Source organism: Paralichthys olivaceus, chromosome 22 (assembly GCF_024713975.1).
Source record: "Paralichthys olivaceus isolate ysfri-2021 chromosome 22, ASM2471397v2, whole genome shotgun sequence".
In the NCBI taxonomy this organism is placed as follows: Eukaryota; Metazoa; Chordata; class Actinopteri; order Pleuronectiformes; family Paralichthyidae; genus Paralichthys; species Paralichthys olivaceus.
Genome location: NC_091114.1, coordinates 10,609,393 through 10,629,937, shown reverse-complemented (window position 1 = coordinate 10,629,937; position 20,545 = coordinate 10,609,393). Strand labels below are relative to the sequence as shown.

The 20,545-nt window shown below is 37.6% G+C and overlaps 1 protein-coding gene across 5 annotated transcripts in view; it reads right to left on the bottom strand.

Annotated features, from left to right (window-relative positions):
- Nucleotides 1–5,583: 5,583 nt before the first annotated feature.
- elavl2 (ELAV like neuron-specific RNA binding protein 2) overlaps nucleotides 5,584–20,545 on the bottom strand; it is a 135,741-nt gene continuing 120,779 nt past the window's right edge. For 4 of the 5 annotated variants that reach the window (XM_069518595.1, XM_069518596.1, XM_020095802.2 and 1 more), the window contains 6 exons: nucleotides 19,629–19,872; nucleotides 14,759–14,862; nucleotides 12,492–12,645; nucleotides 10,842–11,067; nucleotides 10,171–10,209; nucleotides 5,584–8,199 (listed from right to left, as the gene is read on the bottom strand). In XM_069518595.1, the coding sequence (XP_069374696.1) occupies nucleotides 7,869–8,199; nucleotides 10,171–10,209; nucleotides 10,842–11,067; nucleotides 12,492–12,645; nucleotides 14,759–14,862; nucleotides 19,629–19,872 (1,098 nt within the window). In that variant the 3' untranslated portion in view covers nucleotides 5,584–7,868. The remainder of the gene's footprint in view (nucleotides 8,200–10,170; nucleotides 10,210–10,841; nucleotides 11,068–12,491; nucleotides 12,646–14,758; nucleotides 14,863–19,628; nucleotides 19,873–20,545) is intronic. The other variant, XM_020095801.2, reaches the window with a different exon arrangement.

Here is a 20,545-nt window from a genome sequence, read left to right as displayed (position 1 = left end):
CCTATGACTTTTTTATCATATTTTGGACCACATACTAACCTATGACTTTTTTATGATATTTTGGACGACATACTAACCTATGACTTTTTTAGAGGTTTCTGGACGACATACTCACCTATGACTTTTTTATCATATTTTGGACGACATACTAACCTATGACTTTTTTAGAGGTTTCTGGACGACATACTAACCTATGACTTTTTTATCATATTTTGGACGACATACTAACCTATGACTTTTTTATCATATTTTGGACGACATACTAACCTATGACTTTCTTACCATATTTTGGACGATATAATAACCTATGACTTTCTTAGATGTTTCTGGACGACATACTAACCTATGACTTTTTTAGATGTTTCTGGACGACATACTAATCTATGACTTTTTTAGGTGTTTCTGGACGACATACTAACCTATGACTTTTTTAGGGGTTTCTGGACGACATACTAACCTATGACTTTTTTAGGTGATTAACTTACATGTCAGCTCTCTGTTGCCCAGAACCCCATATTGCAGCACATCCTGTCAGATTGCACGGTGGTCTTTACCCAGGACTGGTATGGCATGTCCAGGCTCTGCGTCAACTGGTAGATATGGAGACACAGATTTTAACACGATTATCCTCCAACACCACAATGGCAGATCCCCTTTATCATTAAAGGAGCTGAAATAGAGTGTGCTCACACCTGGTGCAAATGGAAAATGAGAGGTGATGTGGACCAACAGTTTCCATGCAAGATAATGAAAACATTCCATAAGCCAGACATCGTCCAGGGGTCCACTGCTGCCAGGACAGTGCCTTTGAGAAAAAAAAAAGAGTAAAGGGCTCATGCAAAAGAAGGATGGAAGGCACCTACCTCACCTGCGGAAGCTGGCTGCAGAGGCTTTAATGGAAAATCCACCCCCTTATTGCTGTAAGCCCTCGGAATCACTAGGTTGAAACAGCGGATGTGGGTTGAGGAGGCGGAGCAAGGGTGCTTCTGGATCTCGCTCAGAACAAACTACCCAAAGAGGGAAGGAGAAAGGATCTTAGGGTTAGCTGCAGGGGGCGATAGGGAGACTTCCCTTTTGCTGCATCACCTCTTCTGAGGTGAGTTTAAAAGGGCAAAACATTTGTGATGGGCATGAGCATCTGACACTGCAGCTGATTCAATGGCACCATTGGAGTTGTGACAGGCAGTAATGCCCAGCAAGTGAACACATACCTGTGCTTCAACTCATGTGTTTTGACATTTTATGCCTTAATATACTAATACGTTTTTTAGTCTTACTATACTATAACATTTATATGCCAGGATGTTTTTGTGCCTAACTATACTATGACATTTTTATGCTTTATTATAATACTTTAGAGATGAACAGCTAATTTTATACAATGCACTATGACAAGGAAGGCATTCTATTCTATTACATGACATTTTAGGACATTTTTTATGATTTAGCAGACATGACATTTTCGTATGAACTACTACACATACATTTATTGTACGGCCTCCTATACAATGACAATGCGGTAAGTTTCACACATAGGCAAGTAGAGCTGTAAAAGGTCACAGTTGTGAGGTAATGACATTGTAACTGTTGTCAAATGCTTGATAAGCGAACAGAATATATCAAACAAAGTGACAGCAGTACATGTCTTGTGTCTTGAGGAGTCATTGCATTTGTTTACTGACAAATAGTTACACTGCAGTTCTAACTCTTTGCTAAATTATTATTCTGTGTTTGGGGCATGGAAAGTGGAGGCTTTTTGGTAATGCACAGTTGCTGAGAAAAATTTGTACTGTGTGTTGTGATATCTATGACTGAAAATAAAGATAAATGATAAATGATACCATGATTCATTGTTTCAAAATGACTCCGAAGGAACGTGACTTTAACAACTCATCTGTGTAAAAATGTTTTCCATGATGTATATAATATTATTCTGAGTCAAAAGCGCTACAATTCCAGATCCAAATCAAATTCTCAAGAATGACTTTAAGGAGGGGGACTGCATCACTGATGATGTGTTTACCTTTTTCTGGAAAAACAACTGCTATAATGCACATCCGTCTAGTTCAGAACACAACATCACATACTGAATATAACAGTCCAAAAAATCTACTTTAAATTACAATAAGAAAATGTTTCATAACCAAATAAGCCCATATTCAGGATGGTGTTCTCCAATCAGCCCTTGAAAATGTACAGTTTATATAAACAAATAAATCTGGATTTAACGTCTAGATTAGACCATTCAATCTGCCAGTGTGGATGCAGAATGGAGCAACCTGACCGACTCCACAAAAACATGATTGCTGAAGTTTGTGAACCTACAAAACCTTATCATTGTAGTGATTGATGGGCAATAACGCTAAAGAAAGTTAAACTTTCCACCCGAAGTCACTCGGTTTGTAAAACATTTAATATTTTAAGAAAGTTTTTTACAAAGTAATAAGTTTATAAATTTGTAGAATTCGGGTGTTCCCATCAATTGCAGCTTTGTTGTTTCTGTCCTCAAAAGTACAAACAAGCTGCCATGAAATAACTCCTATTATCAACCTGAATACAAGCTCTTAACATCCACAATGGGAGAAAAGCCTAAGAATAAAAAAAGGCCTTTTTGTGTCTCAGTGACACTGGAGGATCTGAACAGGAGGAAAGACACAAATTATAAATGAGACTAACAGAAAACCTGGTGGGCCATAAATCACCTCGGCAGACAGGCCGTATGCAAATGTGTTTACGTGCGCCTGCTGACATCAGCAGCTCTGGACAAAATGTACAAGCATGTTTTATTTATCTCCTGTCTCATTACATACCATGCTGCAGTATGTTAGGTTTTACAGGAGCAAGGGGGTGGTTACGAGGGTCAGAGCAGCAAATGGGTGGCATGATAATAGAGGGACCATCTGGGTGACCCTTTTTGTCGTTAACACAGACTCAAGAGGATGAGGAGGGGACACTTTGTTGGAAATCACCACGTACAGGCCGTGTGGGGGCTGCGAGTCAGAGTTATATCACTAAACGTACTGGGCATCAATGGCAGACGGGTAAAGGTTTATAAATAACAACAAATAGCAATCCTCTGGTTTATTCTCAACCAGGGTACTCCTGCAAAATTTCTATTTATGATCATTTTTAAAAATATCTCGCACCTGATGTGTATAAATTACATTTGCAGACAAGCTGACATTTGACTAGATTTTTACACACAATAGACTAGTTAGTTTCTAATATAAGTTTATTTTAGAATGATACAATAAATAATAATGACCATCACTGACTACGTTGACATGGACACCTATAATCTGTCTATTGACCTTATTCTATCAGACATTATTGCCATTACGTTGTTTTTCTGAGTTGCTCTGGAATATTCTCTCATATTCCTGTTTACATGTTAGAGCATAGTCTGATTATTACTCACGGAAACATCAAGTCCCATTACTCGTTTACACCTAAACCCAGGGAGAGCGTCATCAAGCAGTTGCAAGTGAAATTATAATGCGATTAATACATATACATGTCAACATAATGTGACTATAATAGTTCACTTCCTAAAATGATTATTACTTATTTTGCATATGACCTTATTCAAATTAAGTCAGAAACTGCTGTTTACATCAGAATAGTGGTGTCCATGTCAAGGCGTCTACAGACAGAGGTCAGAGGAGGATGACCAGAATGTTTCGAGCAGACAGAAAAGCTACAGTAACTCAGATAGCCACAATCTTAGTGCTTTTCCATCAAAGAAAACCCATTTGAGAGAACACACCAGCATGAGTGTGGTGTTCCTAATAAAGTGCTCAATAATTGTGGTCAGTTCCGGTAGTTTTAAATATAATATATTTTCTCTATTACTGCACAATTAGATACTACACTCAACTATTTTTGCGTATTGCTACTTCTGCTCAAATACAATATCTATGTGTTTAGTTTACAATCAGTTCATTTGAATTAATGTGACAGGGCTGTCTGACAAGGTTGAGATCAGATGGTGCCGCAAAACAATAACTTCTCTCTTTATGGTGTTTTGATTGAGTGCTTTCAATTAAAACACAGAATTTTATAGTTTGGCCTTTGCCAAGAAGTCAATTGGAATAAAATGGTGTTGTCTCAAGATAAAAACAAATTTTTGTCCCTTGTACTTTATCTTGAGATCTGAATGACTTTTTGTCCAAAGCATTTAAAAAGGAGTCAAAGTCATTTTCAAGCAAGTAACTGAGCAAAACGTGACGTACACGTACTCCAGCTAATATGTGATAGTTATTAACAGCTACACATCACATAAGCTACAAGATGCCAAATCACAGAACTTGTCTGTGGTGATACAACCATTTTCACATGAAACATCCAAGATACAAACTGAACCCTGTCACTTAGCCAAAGCTCCTCACATCCATGTCTTTCCAGTAAATCCAGTAAAGCTCAACATATATAAGCGCTGTTAGATCTAAATGTAAACATATGGGGTGCACTGAACTGCAAAACCCACTTCTTCCCTAATAAAAACTGCTGTCAGGGAAGATTAATGTTATTCTAACTTGCAGGCTAATGGCACAGTAAACAGTAAATATTGGAGAGACTGAAAGCTTCTAGAGCAGATTCCTTATCTAGAGAATGCAATAAATATTGTTTTCATTAAGTTGAGCAATGTGCCGGAACCCCCCCCCAACCCTGAGTGAGTACGTCAGACCAGCTTTCTTCACTAAAACGTGGCGCAGTATCTTTAACTCCATCTGCGTTCTCGCAATGCCCCTAAAATGACGGCTGTGCAGTGCGGGGTGGCTTCGCAGTGGGGGTGCACACTTCAAAGCAGGACATTTCATCTTCAGCAAGGCCATCGACCTCAAGTGGAGCACGAGATAAAAAAAGAAAGAAAAATAAATCAATACTGTACGTCAGGCATCTTCCTTTAAGCTGTGCACTGCTCACTGGCAGCACATCCAAGCCAGCACCTGAACTCAAATTATCAGTTGAGCTAAACATGAACACAGATTCAAATTAGAATTTTTGTAAGATACGTTGAGCTAAAAGCTGTACAATGCAGTTCAATTATTATTTTAAATGCTGTGTTGCTATGCAAAAAAAGATAAAAGTATTGTTCTCAGAGCATTATCTTATGAACTTGTTTGAAAGTTTAAATTTACAAACAAAATAAAGTGATCCTCTTACAGAAACTATTCTTCTACATTGACAGGATAAATTAATGTATTACGCCTGCGTGTTGAATATGAAGCTGCAGCCAAGGAGCTTTGTATAAAGACAAGAAAACATCAAGCCAAAGATTTAAAATAAATCAGATTTTTTTAAAACTCAGTCAGAACAAGGCTACATGTTTCCTCATACTGTCTTTATCCAAAGCTATTGCTCATCAGCTTCATATTTACTGTGCAGACAGTAAAAGGTATAAACCTGTTCAAAATCTCAAAGATAAAATCTGCAATTTTTTTTTGAACAAAACAGGTATTTCAAAAACTTCTAATTTCTGAAATTTGACAACAAAGTGGTGAATGTGACATTAAATGTTCAGGTGTACAAAATATGTTTTGCAAACAAGAAGGAATGATGGGATACATTCACAAAGCTGCATTGCCCTTCAACTTATTTATTGATGTACTGAACATGGAAAAAATCCAAAATATCCAAACACAAAGTAAAGAACATGTACATCCTTTTAAATACTCAACAAAAAGATATTCTATTTGAAAAATGCTGTGAACCAAGTCAGACTATACAACTTCAAATAAATAATCATTCTCATATTAAGAATTGAGATGAGGGGTGGGAGGCAACATTTGTTCATGTCGGACCATTAGCACAATTTGTCAAGACCAAATCCTCATGAAGAAGAAATTACAAAATTGTATTTTTTTTTTTTTTTTTTGTTTAATTAATGATTGGTCAGACATGAAAAATGTCAACCCCACAGCAGCAAGTATCACAACTCATCTAGACTTAAAGTTTAACTTTTACAAGTAACACAAAGAAGGAATAGATAAAGAAAAAGCAGTTGCAAAGATAATTATATAATGCATAGCACACTGCTCATTTGAGGGGAAGCATGACTAGTAATTGGTTTAAATAACAAGCAGGATGCAGGTGCAGTATTTAGTGCATCTAAGGCTCGACCAGCCGCCGTTTGTTTGTTCAAGATGAGTTAGATGTTGTTTGACAAACTCCTGCAACCAATTTTTCTTTCTTTAATGGAACTGCTTCACTGACCTTCCCCCGTAGTGAATAAAGCAATATACACCTTTTACGATTTTAAAGACAGGTTATATGCATTACGTATATTTATATATATATGAGTATGAAAAGAAAAAAAAGCAAATTGTTCAAAACCGTGGTTTATATCCATTCTTTACCACATAAATATATATCTATAATGTTTATATATAAAAAACAAAAACAAATGTCTATAGTTTCTTAATACCTTTTTTTACGAAGCAAGACTATCTACAGACCAAACAACAAACAAATTTGACGCACTGTAATGCTAGTCCATGGGACAACAAAAATTTTCTCTTCGAAAAAACAAAGAAAAAAACTCCTGAAATTAAAAAAGGTAAATATCCAAAATGAAAATACCTTACATACTCCATGAAAGGAAAAACTTTATATTAATATCACACTTTCCAATAAAGTCTGCCAAATACTCAACATAAAAAAGGACTTATTTACATAGCTCAAAGCTCAGGAGTAATCCTTTCTATTCTTCACACTTTCTTAAGCTGCTGCCTTCATTGGCTTGTCCTCATTCTTTCATACAAAGTATGTAAAAACCCTTATTGGTCAATATTAAGACAAAATCAGTCCAACGATACATCGTAGGTACACCACAAACACCATGTGCTCCATCTGAAGGGAATCCTTTAGGAAGAACTGATTATTATCCCCCATTTACCTTGAAAGACATCTCCACTTTATAATTTTGCATGCACTTTTTGCGAATAAACCTTTGTATTTTTGTCTGTTTCCAAATCAAATCGGAAAGCGAGTTGCTAGTCGTAACAACCAGGATGACGGGGGACCCGCAGATGATTTTACAGATGAAACCAGCACTGCCATTGATTCTATACTCTAAAGATAATACAAAGATCTCAAAATGTATCTTTTACATCATAAATCTCTCCAGAAATTTCAACCACTGCAAACTTTCTTGTAAAGTTCAAAAGCTCACAAGGTGTCATATGAAGATATTTCTCAAAGTATCCAAGTCAAAATATTTTGTTCCAGGTCCAGTAAAAAGTTTCTCCAAATTTTTCTTTTTATAAAAATAGATGCTTTTTAAACCCACATCAAAGAGGTTCTTAGCTCTTTGGCAAGGTACTGCTTTAAGAATTTTTTTTTGTCTTTTATCCATTAAGTTTACAATAAGCGACATTATGCAGCCAACCAATAACCAACTCATATTACAATAAACGGAATACTTGCAAAATCAACAAAACCGCAAATAGATCAAAATAAGTACTCGCTAACCACTGAAGGCATAACGCACCTAAGGCAAATCAGGACACAGAGAAATACAAAGAAAATCACTGCACATAACCTTACAAGACTGACTGTTTCAAAACAGATGTGCAACAAAATGACAAAACCTATAGTAACGTTTTAGCTGGTCCATCTGTAGGGACAGCAAGAGAAGTCAACATCGCAGGCAGAAACCTGCAGTATTTTTTTCCTGTTTTAAAGTATATTGAGAAGATTAAAGCGTAGCAATGAAAAAAAAAAGTCACGTTGGACGCTAAATATTGTTTTTCTTCGTAACACTGATTTACAAAGCTCTTTTACTAATGTAGAAAGTTATGGTCGATACGCTTCCATTTTCTTTTTCCATTTTCTGCTGAGTTTTCTAGAAACAATCTCAGTGGGTATTAGGCTTTGTGTGTTTTGTTGGTTTTAAATGAGACCTGCAGCACTCTGTCCCCGAGGCGGTATCCATTCAAGCTTGCGATGGCCACGGCCGCCTCATCGTAGTTTGTCATGGTGACAAAACCAAATCCTTTGCACTTGTTTGTGTTGAAGTCACGAATAACTTTGACATTTGTGACAGCACCAAAAGGCCCAAACATTTGCCACAGGATGCTCTCGTCTGCATCAGGAGCCAGGTTGTAGACGAAGATACACCAGCCAGTGCCTGCGTGCCCCGGGATGTTGATGCCAGCCAGGCTGGTCACCCCATCTATGGCCATGGGGGAGAACCTGCTGTAAAATACAAAAAATAATATGGTTCAAGGCAAGAGCCACAATCAGAGCAAACCTGAAGAAGAGATCGGTCTGACTGAATCTATTCTCTTGCATGTTTACAACGTTCTTACATTGTTGTTCTGAATGCAGCAAAAATGACAATACACAGACAAATCAACATAGATTTTTTTAACCAGATTAAATCCAACTTTCCACATGTTTTAGAAAATGAAGCAGCTTCTCTGTAAACCAACTTATTTTCCAAAAGAAATGCATGTACAAATCAATAAGTTACCTCCGTTAATAACATTATAAATATAATTTGTAGTAGATGTTTGATCTCATGTGTCATTCATTTTTAAGTTGGACTAGAAGAAAACGGCACACTAAAGTCCTGGCCTTTGGTACATGTGGTTTTGCAGTTTGAAGAAACAAAATTCAAAGTGCATGGAAAGCCTATGAATTATTGCAGCAGGTGTCACTTAAGATTAGCTGCTCCAGTTGGCCTCTCGGGGAACATCGACCATGACAGGTGTGCTCTCAGCATCAAGGACCCGGAGAGAGCCAATGAGCGGGGCAGTAAAGAAATCACAAGTCTATTGTCGCCGGCCATGGGCCTTTGAGCTTTTAGGGGACTGGACTTCAATCATACCCGAGGAAGGCATTCTCATAAAACTCAACCTCGACAAACTGGTATCCTGGTGAATCCTGAAAGACATCTGATGCAACAGAGTTTAAAACAGGACAGACCTGTCCATAATAGATCAAGGTAAAAGTAGGGAGCTCCAAATACAAGTATGCAATTTTGTGCAATAACAAGGAAGAGATTGTAAAAGTCTGTATTTTGTTATGTAGACAATGTTTTAATCTAGACATGTTGTGACGTTGCGTTGAGATTAAAGCACATCACTGTCAATAACCTGATCTTAGAGAGGGACACACTAAATAATCACCAGTCAAACTTTGGCATAAAACTAATGACTGGAAATGATGAGACTGTTCAAGTGTCTGGCTCATAGACATAAGAGTCATCATCAAATTTACAGCTTCAGTATAAATACTGCTAGGTATGACAAACATAACCATGCTTGTAGTAATTTAAAATATATACGGTCCAGACGCTAATGCTTTTACAGCCTGTGTTAGAATTAATTAATGAAAGTACAAATGTGAAATATGGTGTAATACACACAGCATGGTATCTCTGTGGTTACACTGCCCCCTCACATCCACAAGGTCCTAGATTTCAATGCCACCAGGGGCTTATGCAACATGTTCTCTTTACAATCAATGTGGGAGTGTGTCCATGTGGATTTGAAAATGTACAACTTATAACTATGATAAATAGGCCAACAAGAATTACACTTTCACGATGTCTACTGTCTATCAGCATTTATTTATAACAAAAATTGGTGTTGGCCACAGGAATTTAGTTTTCATAAACTGACTAGGTCAGGGAAGCAGATAATCTGAAGTGACACCCACCACTCGACATAGTTCTAAACTTTGCCCACGCACTAAATTTTATCACTCACATTAACTTTATTAGGAATCCATTTCTTTGTAGTGAGCACTAATCATGTGGGGATGCGTTGGTCCAATCCTGATCCTGGTCTGATACAGACTAGGCCGAGTGTTGTTGACAATAGTGTTGATCAATTTCATTTTCTTTTACAAAGTTTGGAAATCGATGTTAAAGTCAAACTTGATGTTTAGATTATTGAAGAGTGATTCCGTTTAACATTGGTATCAAGATCAGAGAGGTTGGATTGCTGCATCCTCACTAATGTGTGCACACTAAAGCATTTTTGCTTCATCAACAACCTCGTATTGAATAAGTGCAATGTTCGCTACCTACACATATTTCTAAGAGCTCTTGCAGGAAAATAAAGACAAATATGTTTCCCATCAGCTCCCTCATGTTAGCTTGGATTTTCACTCAGGATCAATTAAAGCAGCCGATAAAATCTACAAGACAAATCTATTTACCTTTTGACTCCATAGGCCATGTTCAGCAGATTGTCCAACCTTAAAGAAACAAACACACCAGACGTACATTAAATCCCACCTAAATAAAGTTTTTTTTAATGGAGATGAATGATGCATTTTGACAAGATGACAGAGATGAGTAATAGTTCTGTTCCCATAATTGTTCCTCTCAAATTATCCTTATAACCTTTAACTTGTTTATCTATATTCAACCTAAACAATAAAGCAGAGAGGAGCCATGCAGTCCATATAGAAAGTGCAAGTTAAACAATTTCCAAAGTGAGATTTTATTTGGTCAATCGTTGGACGACAGCATAAATTCCCACAGGCATTAAAATAAGCCTACCATAAAAAGGTTTCTGACCACCCACTGAAATATCCAGAGTATTGCTCATCTCATTTCCATATGTGTCAAAATCTGAATTGTGTCGTAGGCCTACATGTGCAACAGGAGGAACACAGCAAAGTTGAAAATGTGGATATGGGGATGAATAATTCTGGTCAGAGTTTTGATGATTCTCCAACACAGAATATTTTCGTAATACTGCTGTGAGACAATTTAGATGCTAATTTAAAAAAGGCCCAGAGGGTCAAACTTAACATCACTAGCAGTATAACAAGCTTGGCTCTAATTTATTTATTTATTTATTTTTTTGGTGTGCCCCTTTTACCTGAAGCGTTGTGCCTGCTGTGCGAGGGGTCCTGGGTACCTTCGATTGGGCGACTGATAGAGCTGGGACAGCAGGGCCTGGCTCGTCTTCTGGCTCGGGTTATTTGCAAACTTGACTGTTATGGGTTCAGTGGCACCAGGAGGCTTCTGACAGTTCAGACCCTTGATGGCCTCCTCAGCCTCAACTCGCCGGTCAAAACGGATGAAGCCAACCCCTCTGGAAACACCTGAGCAGAGCAAATAGTTGCAAGGTTTAGCTAGACGTTTTTGTAATTCTTATTGCAACATGTAATTTTTCCATGAAAAACATTAACAGCCTGATTAAGTGGAGTTACCGTGTCAAGAAACAGTGATGTGTCACATTATCAGATAATGATTTTACAATGAAGATCACTCATCCGCAACACTCCAAAGGTTTTTTTTAAGAAAGGAGAAGTTTTAAATCTAATGTCAAATAAATATCACCAAATAGCATTTTTGACCATAAAAAAGGAGATACAGGAACCAACTTACATTTTTTGTGAATTTGTCAGTCAAATAATCTGAATTCAATCATTTGGCCAATGTTTTACAACCATAATTGATGTAATCATGACATTAAGATGATGTGATTCTCATCCAGGAAATACCAGAAGAACAGAAGAACAAAAATAAGGAAAGCTGTAAACACCAAGCTCACAAAAGACATGTGTAGCATAGAACAGAAGAGAACAGTTCTGAATTTGCAGCAACACGAAGCATTTCCATTATGGAATGTTGACAGGCAGCAGGGAAAAGGCTAGATAGTGAAATGCACAGATGTCCCAAGACAGCAGAAAGAGGTGAAAAGAAAAGGAAACCCATCACTGTAAATTAAAGAGCTAGATTACGATCACTGACTGCTTAGAAATAATTGACAAGCTAATGTGACTAAATCAACGCCATCTAGCTAGTACATTACTTTCTAATATTTGCTAGCTATTTTGGGTAGTAGTTCTTAAAATGTTTAGCTCCCTGACAGAAATATTATTTCTTAACTTGTTTAGCATTACTGCTCCCTTGGGACACCCATGCATACCTGATTGCTCTTGGTCCCGTTTCTTGCTGCTGTCTGTCAATGAGCCTTGAGCTTCTCAACCTTTTCCAGGTCCATCGCTCCAGTCGAGTTGCTGGCGGAACTACTTCATGCTGCACATTTGTTGTTAAGTATCTGCTTTGTTTTTGTTATAAAGTGCAGTTTACGCCACAACATATTTGATTAGGGGTGTCTTCCCATAATCTTTTAATTTAATTTTTGTGCCTGAGATTCATCATATTAAATGCTTTAGAGAACGGGAGTAACCTTGAGTTTGTAAGTGAGCAAGAGCAGGTTTCACAGTCCTGCTGTTTTTTTGGTGATTGCATTTCCCCTTTTCTTTCAGCTTAATCACAATTTGCCTCATTAACAACAATGTAAAACTTAAAAATTAATTATCTTGAAGTTATTGGTTTGTTTTTTGAGAAATAAAGAAAAACATTCCCATGATGGATGCCTGAAAACCCCATTTTCAGCAGCAGATATGAAAAACATCCCAGTGAAAGATTAGTATTTTATGAGGGTTCTGCTTCCACATTACTGTTGAGAAACTGAGAATATAAGTGCTCTGTGTGACAGCTGCCATCTTGTACTCACCAGTCACCTGGTCCACCAGAATGCGTGAGGTAATGATGCGTCCATACTGAGAGAAGAGCTGCTCCAGTTCTTTCTGAGTCATTGTCTTTGGCAAGCCACTGACGTACAAATTAGCATCTCTGATGGAGGCCGAACTTGGACGAGCATAGGAAACCTGCAGGCAGACACGACAAAACAAGCAGTAATTAACTCACGTACCACAAATACAATTGCTACTTTAGCCTGGTAGCCTTGAAAATCTAATTGCAATTGAAAATAAATCATTTTATCCTAATTATTCAGACAAACATATGTTTTAAACACAGTCTTTAAACACAAAGTTGATGGAAGAACCTAATGCCGAAAAATGATCATGCAGTTGTTACATTATGCCATGTTGGTTGAGCTGACTGCTGTTTGCAAAGTTTACACTGAACTTTTTTCTTTACTACAGTAAACATCTATTCATGCAATTGCTTATTCCAGCTTTTCACCATTTAGATTGGATTTCATTATTAAAATAATTTCTGTTGTAAAACAATAGGGTGCTGCACTGCTATTATTTGTCAGTTTTTCTCTCCTCAAAACGTATTTAAATGGACAGTGACACTCCGTGTGTCCTTAAAACTGGCCCATTTTCTGTCCATCAACACAGTGGAAACACTGACAAAGATGGATGTACCATCAGGATCGTCTTGACAGCTCTGATTTAAAAAAACAAAACAAACAAATTTAACATCTCTTGAAAATGACTATAGACAGCTACGTGTCTGCCTCCTAAAACTAATCTTGGCCATTCCTGCTTCTTTAGACAGTAGCTATATGAAGAGCCCCCCGGCGCCAGACACATAAACATGCAGCATAAATCAACATTTGTCCATAAATATAACCAAGTAATATAAAACCGAGGGGGACCAGAGATTCATCACAGTCCCTCGGATCAATACATCGTTACACCCCACCGTTAGTCATAAATTAATTTTTCTCTCTGCACCATCCCATTTTCATTCTTAGGCATTTACACAATAACACACAGGACCCAATACAGCCTAGATGTTAGAGTTAATGTACAAAAAATGGATCGAGGGTAGTTTTGTGAAAGCATAAATGATAGAATGACTGGAAGTCTGCTGTATCTTGCTATTCTCTCCATCTGGTTGCTGCAGGTTTTTGTGACCCGACTGTCAAATACATGAATAGCGCCACAGCTATTTAATGACAGTGTCAGACACATTAAATGGTTTTACACAAATTCCCTCTCTGCAATCTTATTGCATTTACAAAAAAAAAAAAAAAAAATCATTTTAATTAAACCTTCAAAAATATTTCTTGTGCTCTCAGATCGATAAGAACTCCACTTGGTCGCCCCGTCTCAAAACTCACCCTAAAGGGGACAATGACAAAGTGAACGCAAATGTTTGAGCTCCCTGCCCGCAGCCAGACACCCCCCCCCCATTTCTCATCCCCATCCCCCCCTCACTCTCACCTTCACACTTCATTTGATGCTTATATTTGCAAAATATATTCCTGCACCTCACTGACGTTTATTTGCACTTCTGACAGAGCAGCCATTTTGGAGGTGTGATATACAAAAACTGTTCCCATGTTTCGACTTTGAAGGAGGACGAGAAGCTGAGAGAAAGCTGTGTTCCATGAAATAGAGATGGGATTCGGAATATGCAACATCTTCTATTATATCATGCTATATCTTCACATTTATATCTAACAGTGAAATAATCAAGCATGAGGCTTTTAATTTTGTTACTATTCAAACATGATTTTCTGTCACAGAATGTGTTTTGCCCACAGATGTTTTCTCTATTATGCTCTGTCCATTGTACAAAGGGATTTGGCTAGCTCCTTGTAAGGCCACTGTGAAATAATATCACATCTAATAATCTGGTTCCACCATCCACAAATCCTGCTGCACTATATGAAGCAAATTAGTTTTTCCAGCAGCACATTGAGTGCTACATTGCCTGATGAATGCTAATGGCAGCCACCTCCCTGTAAAGGCATACAGCAGTGCTTCGGCACATGCAACCATAGAAACAGTTCTGCTCTACTTGAGGCCCAGGCAAAGCTGCTTGTGCCCAGATTAACAATAGGCTCCCTCTCCACCCGACAGTTCTCCAGCCCAATTATGCTTCGACTCCAAACACACAAATGGCATTTTTGTAGCAAACCTTGAACGGTAACAGATTTCTGCAGGTTTGATATTTATATGTTAGATGGGACCTCTAACTGGCGACTAAATTAAAAAGACAAATAATATCAAGATGTCTTACCTTGATGGTTTTGGTCTGAAGTCTCAAGCCATTTAAAGTATTGATGGCTTTTTCTGCGTCCTTCGGGTCCACGTAATTCACAAATCCATAGCCTAGGCTCTGCCCTGCAATTAAAGGACCAGAAAACACATCCAACGTCACACTTAACAACAATGCATCACTGAGGTATAAAAAAAAAAAAACTGCCTTTTTATGAATTGGTGAATGACGTCAATGCAGTTTTACTCGAAAATCAATGGTGTCTGCAATACTAGAACATACATGCACAGTGGGTCTTTTATTCCTTATACAGGTCAGACGTCTATTAGACTTAAACAGTCAATTCTGAAACCAACTCTTTGACAAACACGTCTGAAATTAAAAACGACAGGCAGTTTCTCCGCTTCCACATCAACTCATCCGAGACAGTAGCTGAGGTGCAGCGTGTTCCCCTCTCTCGACAGTTTATCTCTAAAATGTACAAAAGATTGACACCCACTCTTTATGTGCACAGAGGCAATTCAATTTCCTCCACCCACACTGCTGGGTCTCTGCGCAATTCCACTGCCGGTCAAGTTCACCAGCTCAAGCAGCTTGAGAATATTAAAACAGTGCATAAGAAACTTGATTGTGACAGTTAACATTTGAGACATGTAAAATTAAAAAAACAATGTATTGAATAACACATTGTGTATTAGGATGAAAGTAACTAACCTAACTGTCAAATACAGCACACAGCGTTGCTATTAATTTAGCTTTACCATGTACGTACATCCCATGTGCCTCATACTGGATTTATCGGTCTTTCACCATGAGTCACTGCTCTCTTGGGTTGTTCAGCTGTGATTAAGTGAAGTTCATAAACTTAATTTCACCTTGTTTCTCTGGGACTGTTATAGCCCAGAGAAACACGCCAAGCCTTTGAAATGAGCTGGTGAAATGACACTTTTACTTAAGCCTGGAGGGCTAACAGCATGTTCTGCTGCATGTGGCACACTACGCCCATATAGTGAAGTCTTCCTATGGAACGTCTAATATCTGCTACATCCGTGGTTATAACTGGGAGGCCTGTAATATGTTCCGGTAACAAACAACTTTCAGCTGTCATTGAGAGTATTGGCAACAAGCTAGGATGCACTTACACACAACTGCACCCAGCATCCAATAACACACTAGTGCTGCCCGTGATGGGAGGAAAATGACACAAAGAGTAAGCCGCTGCAGCAGCGATGGCAGCAGCAGCCAAGATGAGAACATTTCAAGCAAAGAGGAAGCATGCATCTCTCCGGTGATTATTTAGCATCTGATGTAGCACCAGTACACAGATTTAGGCTGGCTTAAATCCATTGCCACAGGGCCAAGGGAGAGACAAAAGCAACAGAGTCTGGAGGGGATAGGGTTTTATGTAGTGCTGAAATTTAAATCACAGCATCATTTCTCAGAAATGACTTGGAGGCTTTGAATAAAATTAAGGTTACTTTTTTCCCCCCCAACTGAGTCTGGAGTCAGTTTTTCCTGCCCCACTTCAAGCTTTTATCAGTTAAAAAGGATTTCTTCTAAATATACTAGTTTTACAGCAGACTTCATAATAGCAAGCTGGTGAGTTGCTGTTGTATCGTCGACCCATACTGCAGCTTGTACCGCCAAAACAGAACTCGTCACCTTTTCTGACGCAGTCCTGGTATTAAAAAAAAACTGGTTATAGACCCCACAGTTTGCAAATGTGACCAAACTCATTGAATAAATGTAGGCATATAATGGACACACTATAATCTTCAGATAAAGAACTGCAAACAAACAACCATTTATTTTTAGCAGAATAAATATAACAAACAATTAAGGGCTGCAATTACCTAAGACCACTTTTTTTTGTCCCAGACAAGACATCTAGCAGAAGCTGGAGAGCTAAAAACTCAGCCGTTACAGCTCAGTACATTTGTATTTCTAAAATAAAAAGAAATTAGGTTGTATACGACTAATTATTTCAAATCAGATCACTGCTGATGCTAAGAGCCTTTGGAGCTGTGCCACACAGTTTCTCTAAATATGCTGGTGCAACTGTCATGACTAATCCAATCCAAAAGAAGACAGTGAAACTAATACACTTAACATGATGATTTAAAAGGTGTATGTTGGAAATTACCTTAACAAGTTTTATACAAATGTATACAACTTTCCATCATACAAGACGAACGTGACTGCAATGATACACATGGACATGGAGGAAAAACGGTTTCTAAAAAAAGGATGACTGCTAAAGGCACAAAATATGTTTTAAGCAAACTATGATTTTACTTATTTAAAAGGCTATTTTTAAAAAACTAGTAATTTCAGAAATATCAAAAATCTGAGGCCAAAAAATAACATACTCAAATATATAAGAGATCAGGTTACAGTTGAAAAGCAACACAACTAAATGTTAAGTAACATTCTTTGAAACATGAATAAAAATAAAGTTAATTGATGTTAAATGGAAATCTGTTTTACCATTTGTATGTAATATTGAAGCATATTTTTACCATCTCATGCGTGGATGGTCGAAAATAAATGTTATAACTGTTCTCTCTTACTTTGGGGGTCCAAATACATTTTTCATTAGAGAGTTGTCGGAGCAGGTTTTGCAGCTTTACAGTCTATTTACCACAGTGGCTGTGCAGACACAATATAATCTAGTAAGGCACATGGGGTCCAAAATTCTGAAACCACTTCCAAGTAAATAGGGAAGTGTTTTTTCTATACACTTTTTGTATATAACTAATTCATGCAGGTGTTTTAAATTAGTTTTTTGGGATTGAGAACATTTAAATTTATAGAACCAACGATTTTACAGACAGCTAAACAACTGTCTAAGTGGATGTACTATGTCTCTTGCCTAAAAACCAAACACAGCAACAGCCTAGAATAATGCTTGTTTTGTATTAGGACTTGTTCATCTATTATTTTTTATTCCTTCTGTGTAGACCACCTCAAACATCAAATCATGATTTTGAAGTGTTAGCCTAGAAATTTGAGTCACCAGGGCACAAACAGAAACAGTTTTTCTTGCTCAAACCACAAAAAATGTTTTGTGATGTTATTCACCAAATCAGAATCTGCACTCGCATTGCCAGACTTTCAGGAGTGCAGAGAGCATAAAGTCTTTCTCCGTGAACAACTGGTTTCATTTAGTTATGTGCACTTTAATTACTTGGAGAGCCATGTTCACACTATCTCAACTAAATATCCAACATACTAAGCATGTTTATATTCAATCACCCGAGCAGACTGAGCTCGACACTGACTTTAAATGATAGACAGTCGACAATTTATCTCATTTCACACATTATCAAATGCATTTCTTGCATGCATGGCTACACATGGGAGTTTACACCATGCAAGACTTAACACTTGAAAATTTTCATCTCTGTGTGCCAAAAATCTAAATACAGTAAATACATAATGAGAGCCCCACGCCTTCCATCACTACAAATACACCACCCTTGGCTTGTGGTCTACCTCTTGCTGCCATTTGTTTCCAGTTACATAAAATATGAATGCTTTGATTTACAGAGCACTTATACATAGCTTCCCTATAAATGCACAGAGACACACGCTATAATAGAAATGCTTTTTCAAGAAAGTCTAAAAAAAAAAAAAGACAGCAGAGTGTTATAGAAGCAATATATATATATATATTTAGAGCAGCTGAGAACAATTTTAGAGTCTAGGCTGCTAGTGCCTTTGGGGGAATTTAACAACCATGCAAAAACAGACATGTGAATACGAGTAAGCCAAGTACTGGTCAGAGAAGCACTGAAATATTAAGCATTATTAATATTTCAAAGCAGATGTGGTTTGACTCTCATCCTCTATGTTAATTTTACTGAAGGTGACCACCTTTGACTGTCAGAATACTGATTATCTTTAATTATCAAACTAATTATGTGCTCCTCAATAAGAGTCCTCTGCCGCCCAATCAATGTAAAAGTATGTTCAGTCAACTAGAGCAGTGGATGTTTCAGGATCACATGCAAATGAATCAGATGTGTTTATACATTCTTAAAAAGGCCAGAGAGGATAATGTATCTGACCACTGGACTGTGTTATAAGGAGCAGATGGAGGAAGGTCTCTGTAACCTTGACCAAAACAGGGAGCAGTAAAAATCCAGCAGCCTCAGCCATAATCCACCTGTACATGTCAGTGTGAACCTCTGCTAGCTGCATTCCTCCCATCAAAACAACCTGAAATCATTTACAAGTCTATCTGTCCAAATATAACAAATGTAATGGTGCAATTAAACTTAAGTGTCCCTTGCAATGTCTGTAGAATATAACCAAGGTAACACATTCTTTGTATTCCAAGGTATCCATTTCCCTTCGGCCTGGTTTTTAGAAAATTAGATTTTGCTGGTGCAACTAGTATTATCATGCATATTCAAGCAGCGTATACTGTACAGCAATGAATTGAGTCCTTCTGTTGCTGCTTGGTAAGAATTATAATGGTGACTGTGTGGCTGATATTCTACATAATGACATGCAGAATGATTGGATGACATTCAAAATGAATGCCTCTGCATTTATTGGGGGCAAAAAGTTCCATTATTTATGATGCTGGACGTCACATATACGAGGAAATCGCATATCATGCATGCTAAAATATAAAAGCTTGGACACGGACGATACTGCTAACAGGGCCCCACTGATACATCACATGGGTTAAGTGTAGATGTTACTAAGTAAAGAAAATATCTTTGCATAAAATTTTTCATCAAATCAATTACATTTTTTGTTTAACTTGTGCCAATTTAATGAAGTGAATGCACAAGCTTGCAGCCAATAAAGTCAGAGCATATATTATCTGTTGGACCCAAGCCACTAAAACCAGACACAGCAAAGCAATCAGATAAGTTACCTGTTATTTTGTCTCGGACTAGTTTACAGGACTCAATTTCTCCGATGCTCCCAAACAAGCTCTTCAGCTCCTCTTGAGTCATGTTCTGAGGCAGGTAGTTGACTATCAAGTTAGTTTTACTGTCCTCTATGCTCCCTGACTCTACAGGTGAGGAGCAGTTGTTTGAGATTGTTGAGGGACCGTTGCTTGTGTTGTTGCAAGTTGGCCCATTGGACAGCTGTGTTTCCATGGCAGCAATTACCTGCTAAAGAAACAGAAATAAAAAAGAAAATCAACGTCAAAAATGACCAAATGCAAATCTGAAAAAACAGCCCAAACACCAGAGTTAAAAAGAGACGCTCTTCACACATTCAAACATTGTTTTGTTGGATTATTAACAACGAGTGAATCATTTTTTAACATCAACACAAAACATTGCAAAAGCAAAACAAGTCCAAAGCAAAGACTGATCAAAAAATGCCTAATGCTGTGTTTTTAATGTTCATTACCATAATTTAGCATTTACCATAATACCGTGAATGTCAATACAAATTTCAATCATCTAAAATTAGTGCCTCTAGCATGAATAACAGCCTCCAACCTTGCTAACTAAGGAGGAAATGACTGTACAATAAGTTCCCTCTCTGCTATATGTGATTTATATTTCAGGGCAAAAGAAACAAAACAGTCTTTCAGAAGTTCATTAATTGATGAAGCAATGTGTAAGTGCAGTTTTTAAACATCTTTAAAGTTGAAATGCTGAAGATAAATGCAAAGATAAATCTAGAAATGCAAAACATACAGCAGCACCGAATCTGAAGCATCGGACTGGAGGCCTTAAAGGATATAATGATCAGTGGAGGCAACCAGTAACAATGTGTGAAGAGACATCCTTTGTTAACAGACTCACCATGTGCAGAAAGCTAATCAGTGCCATC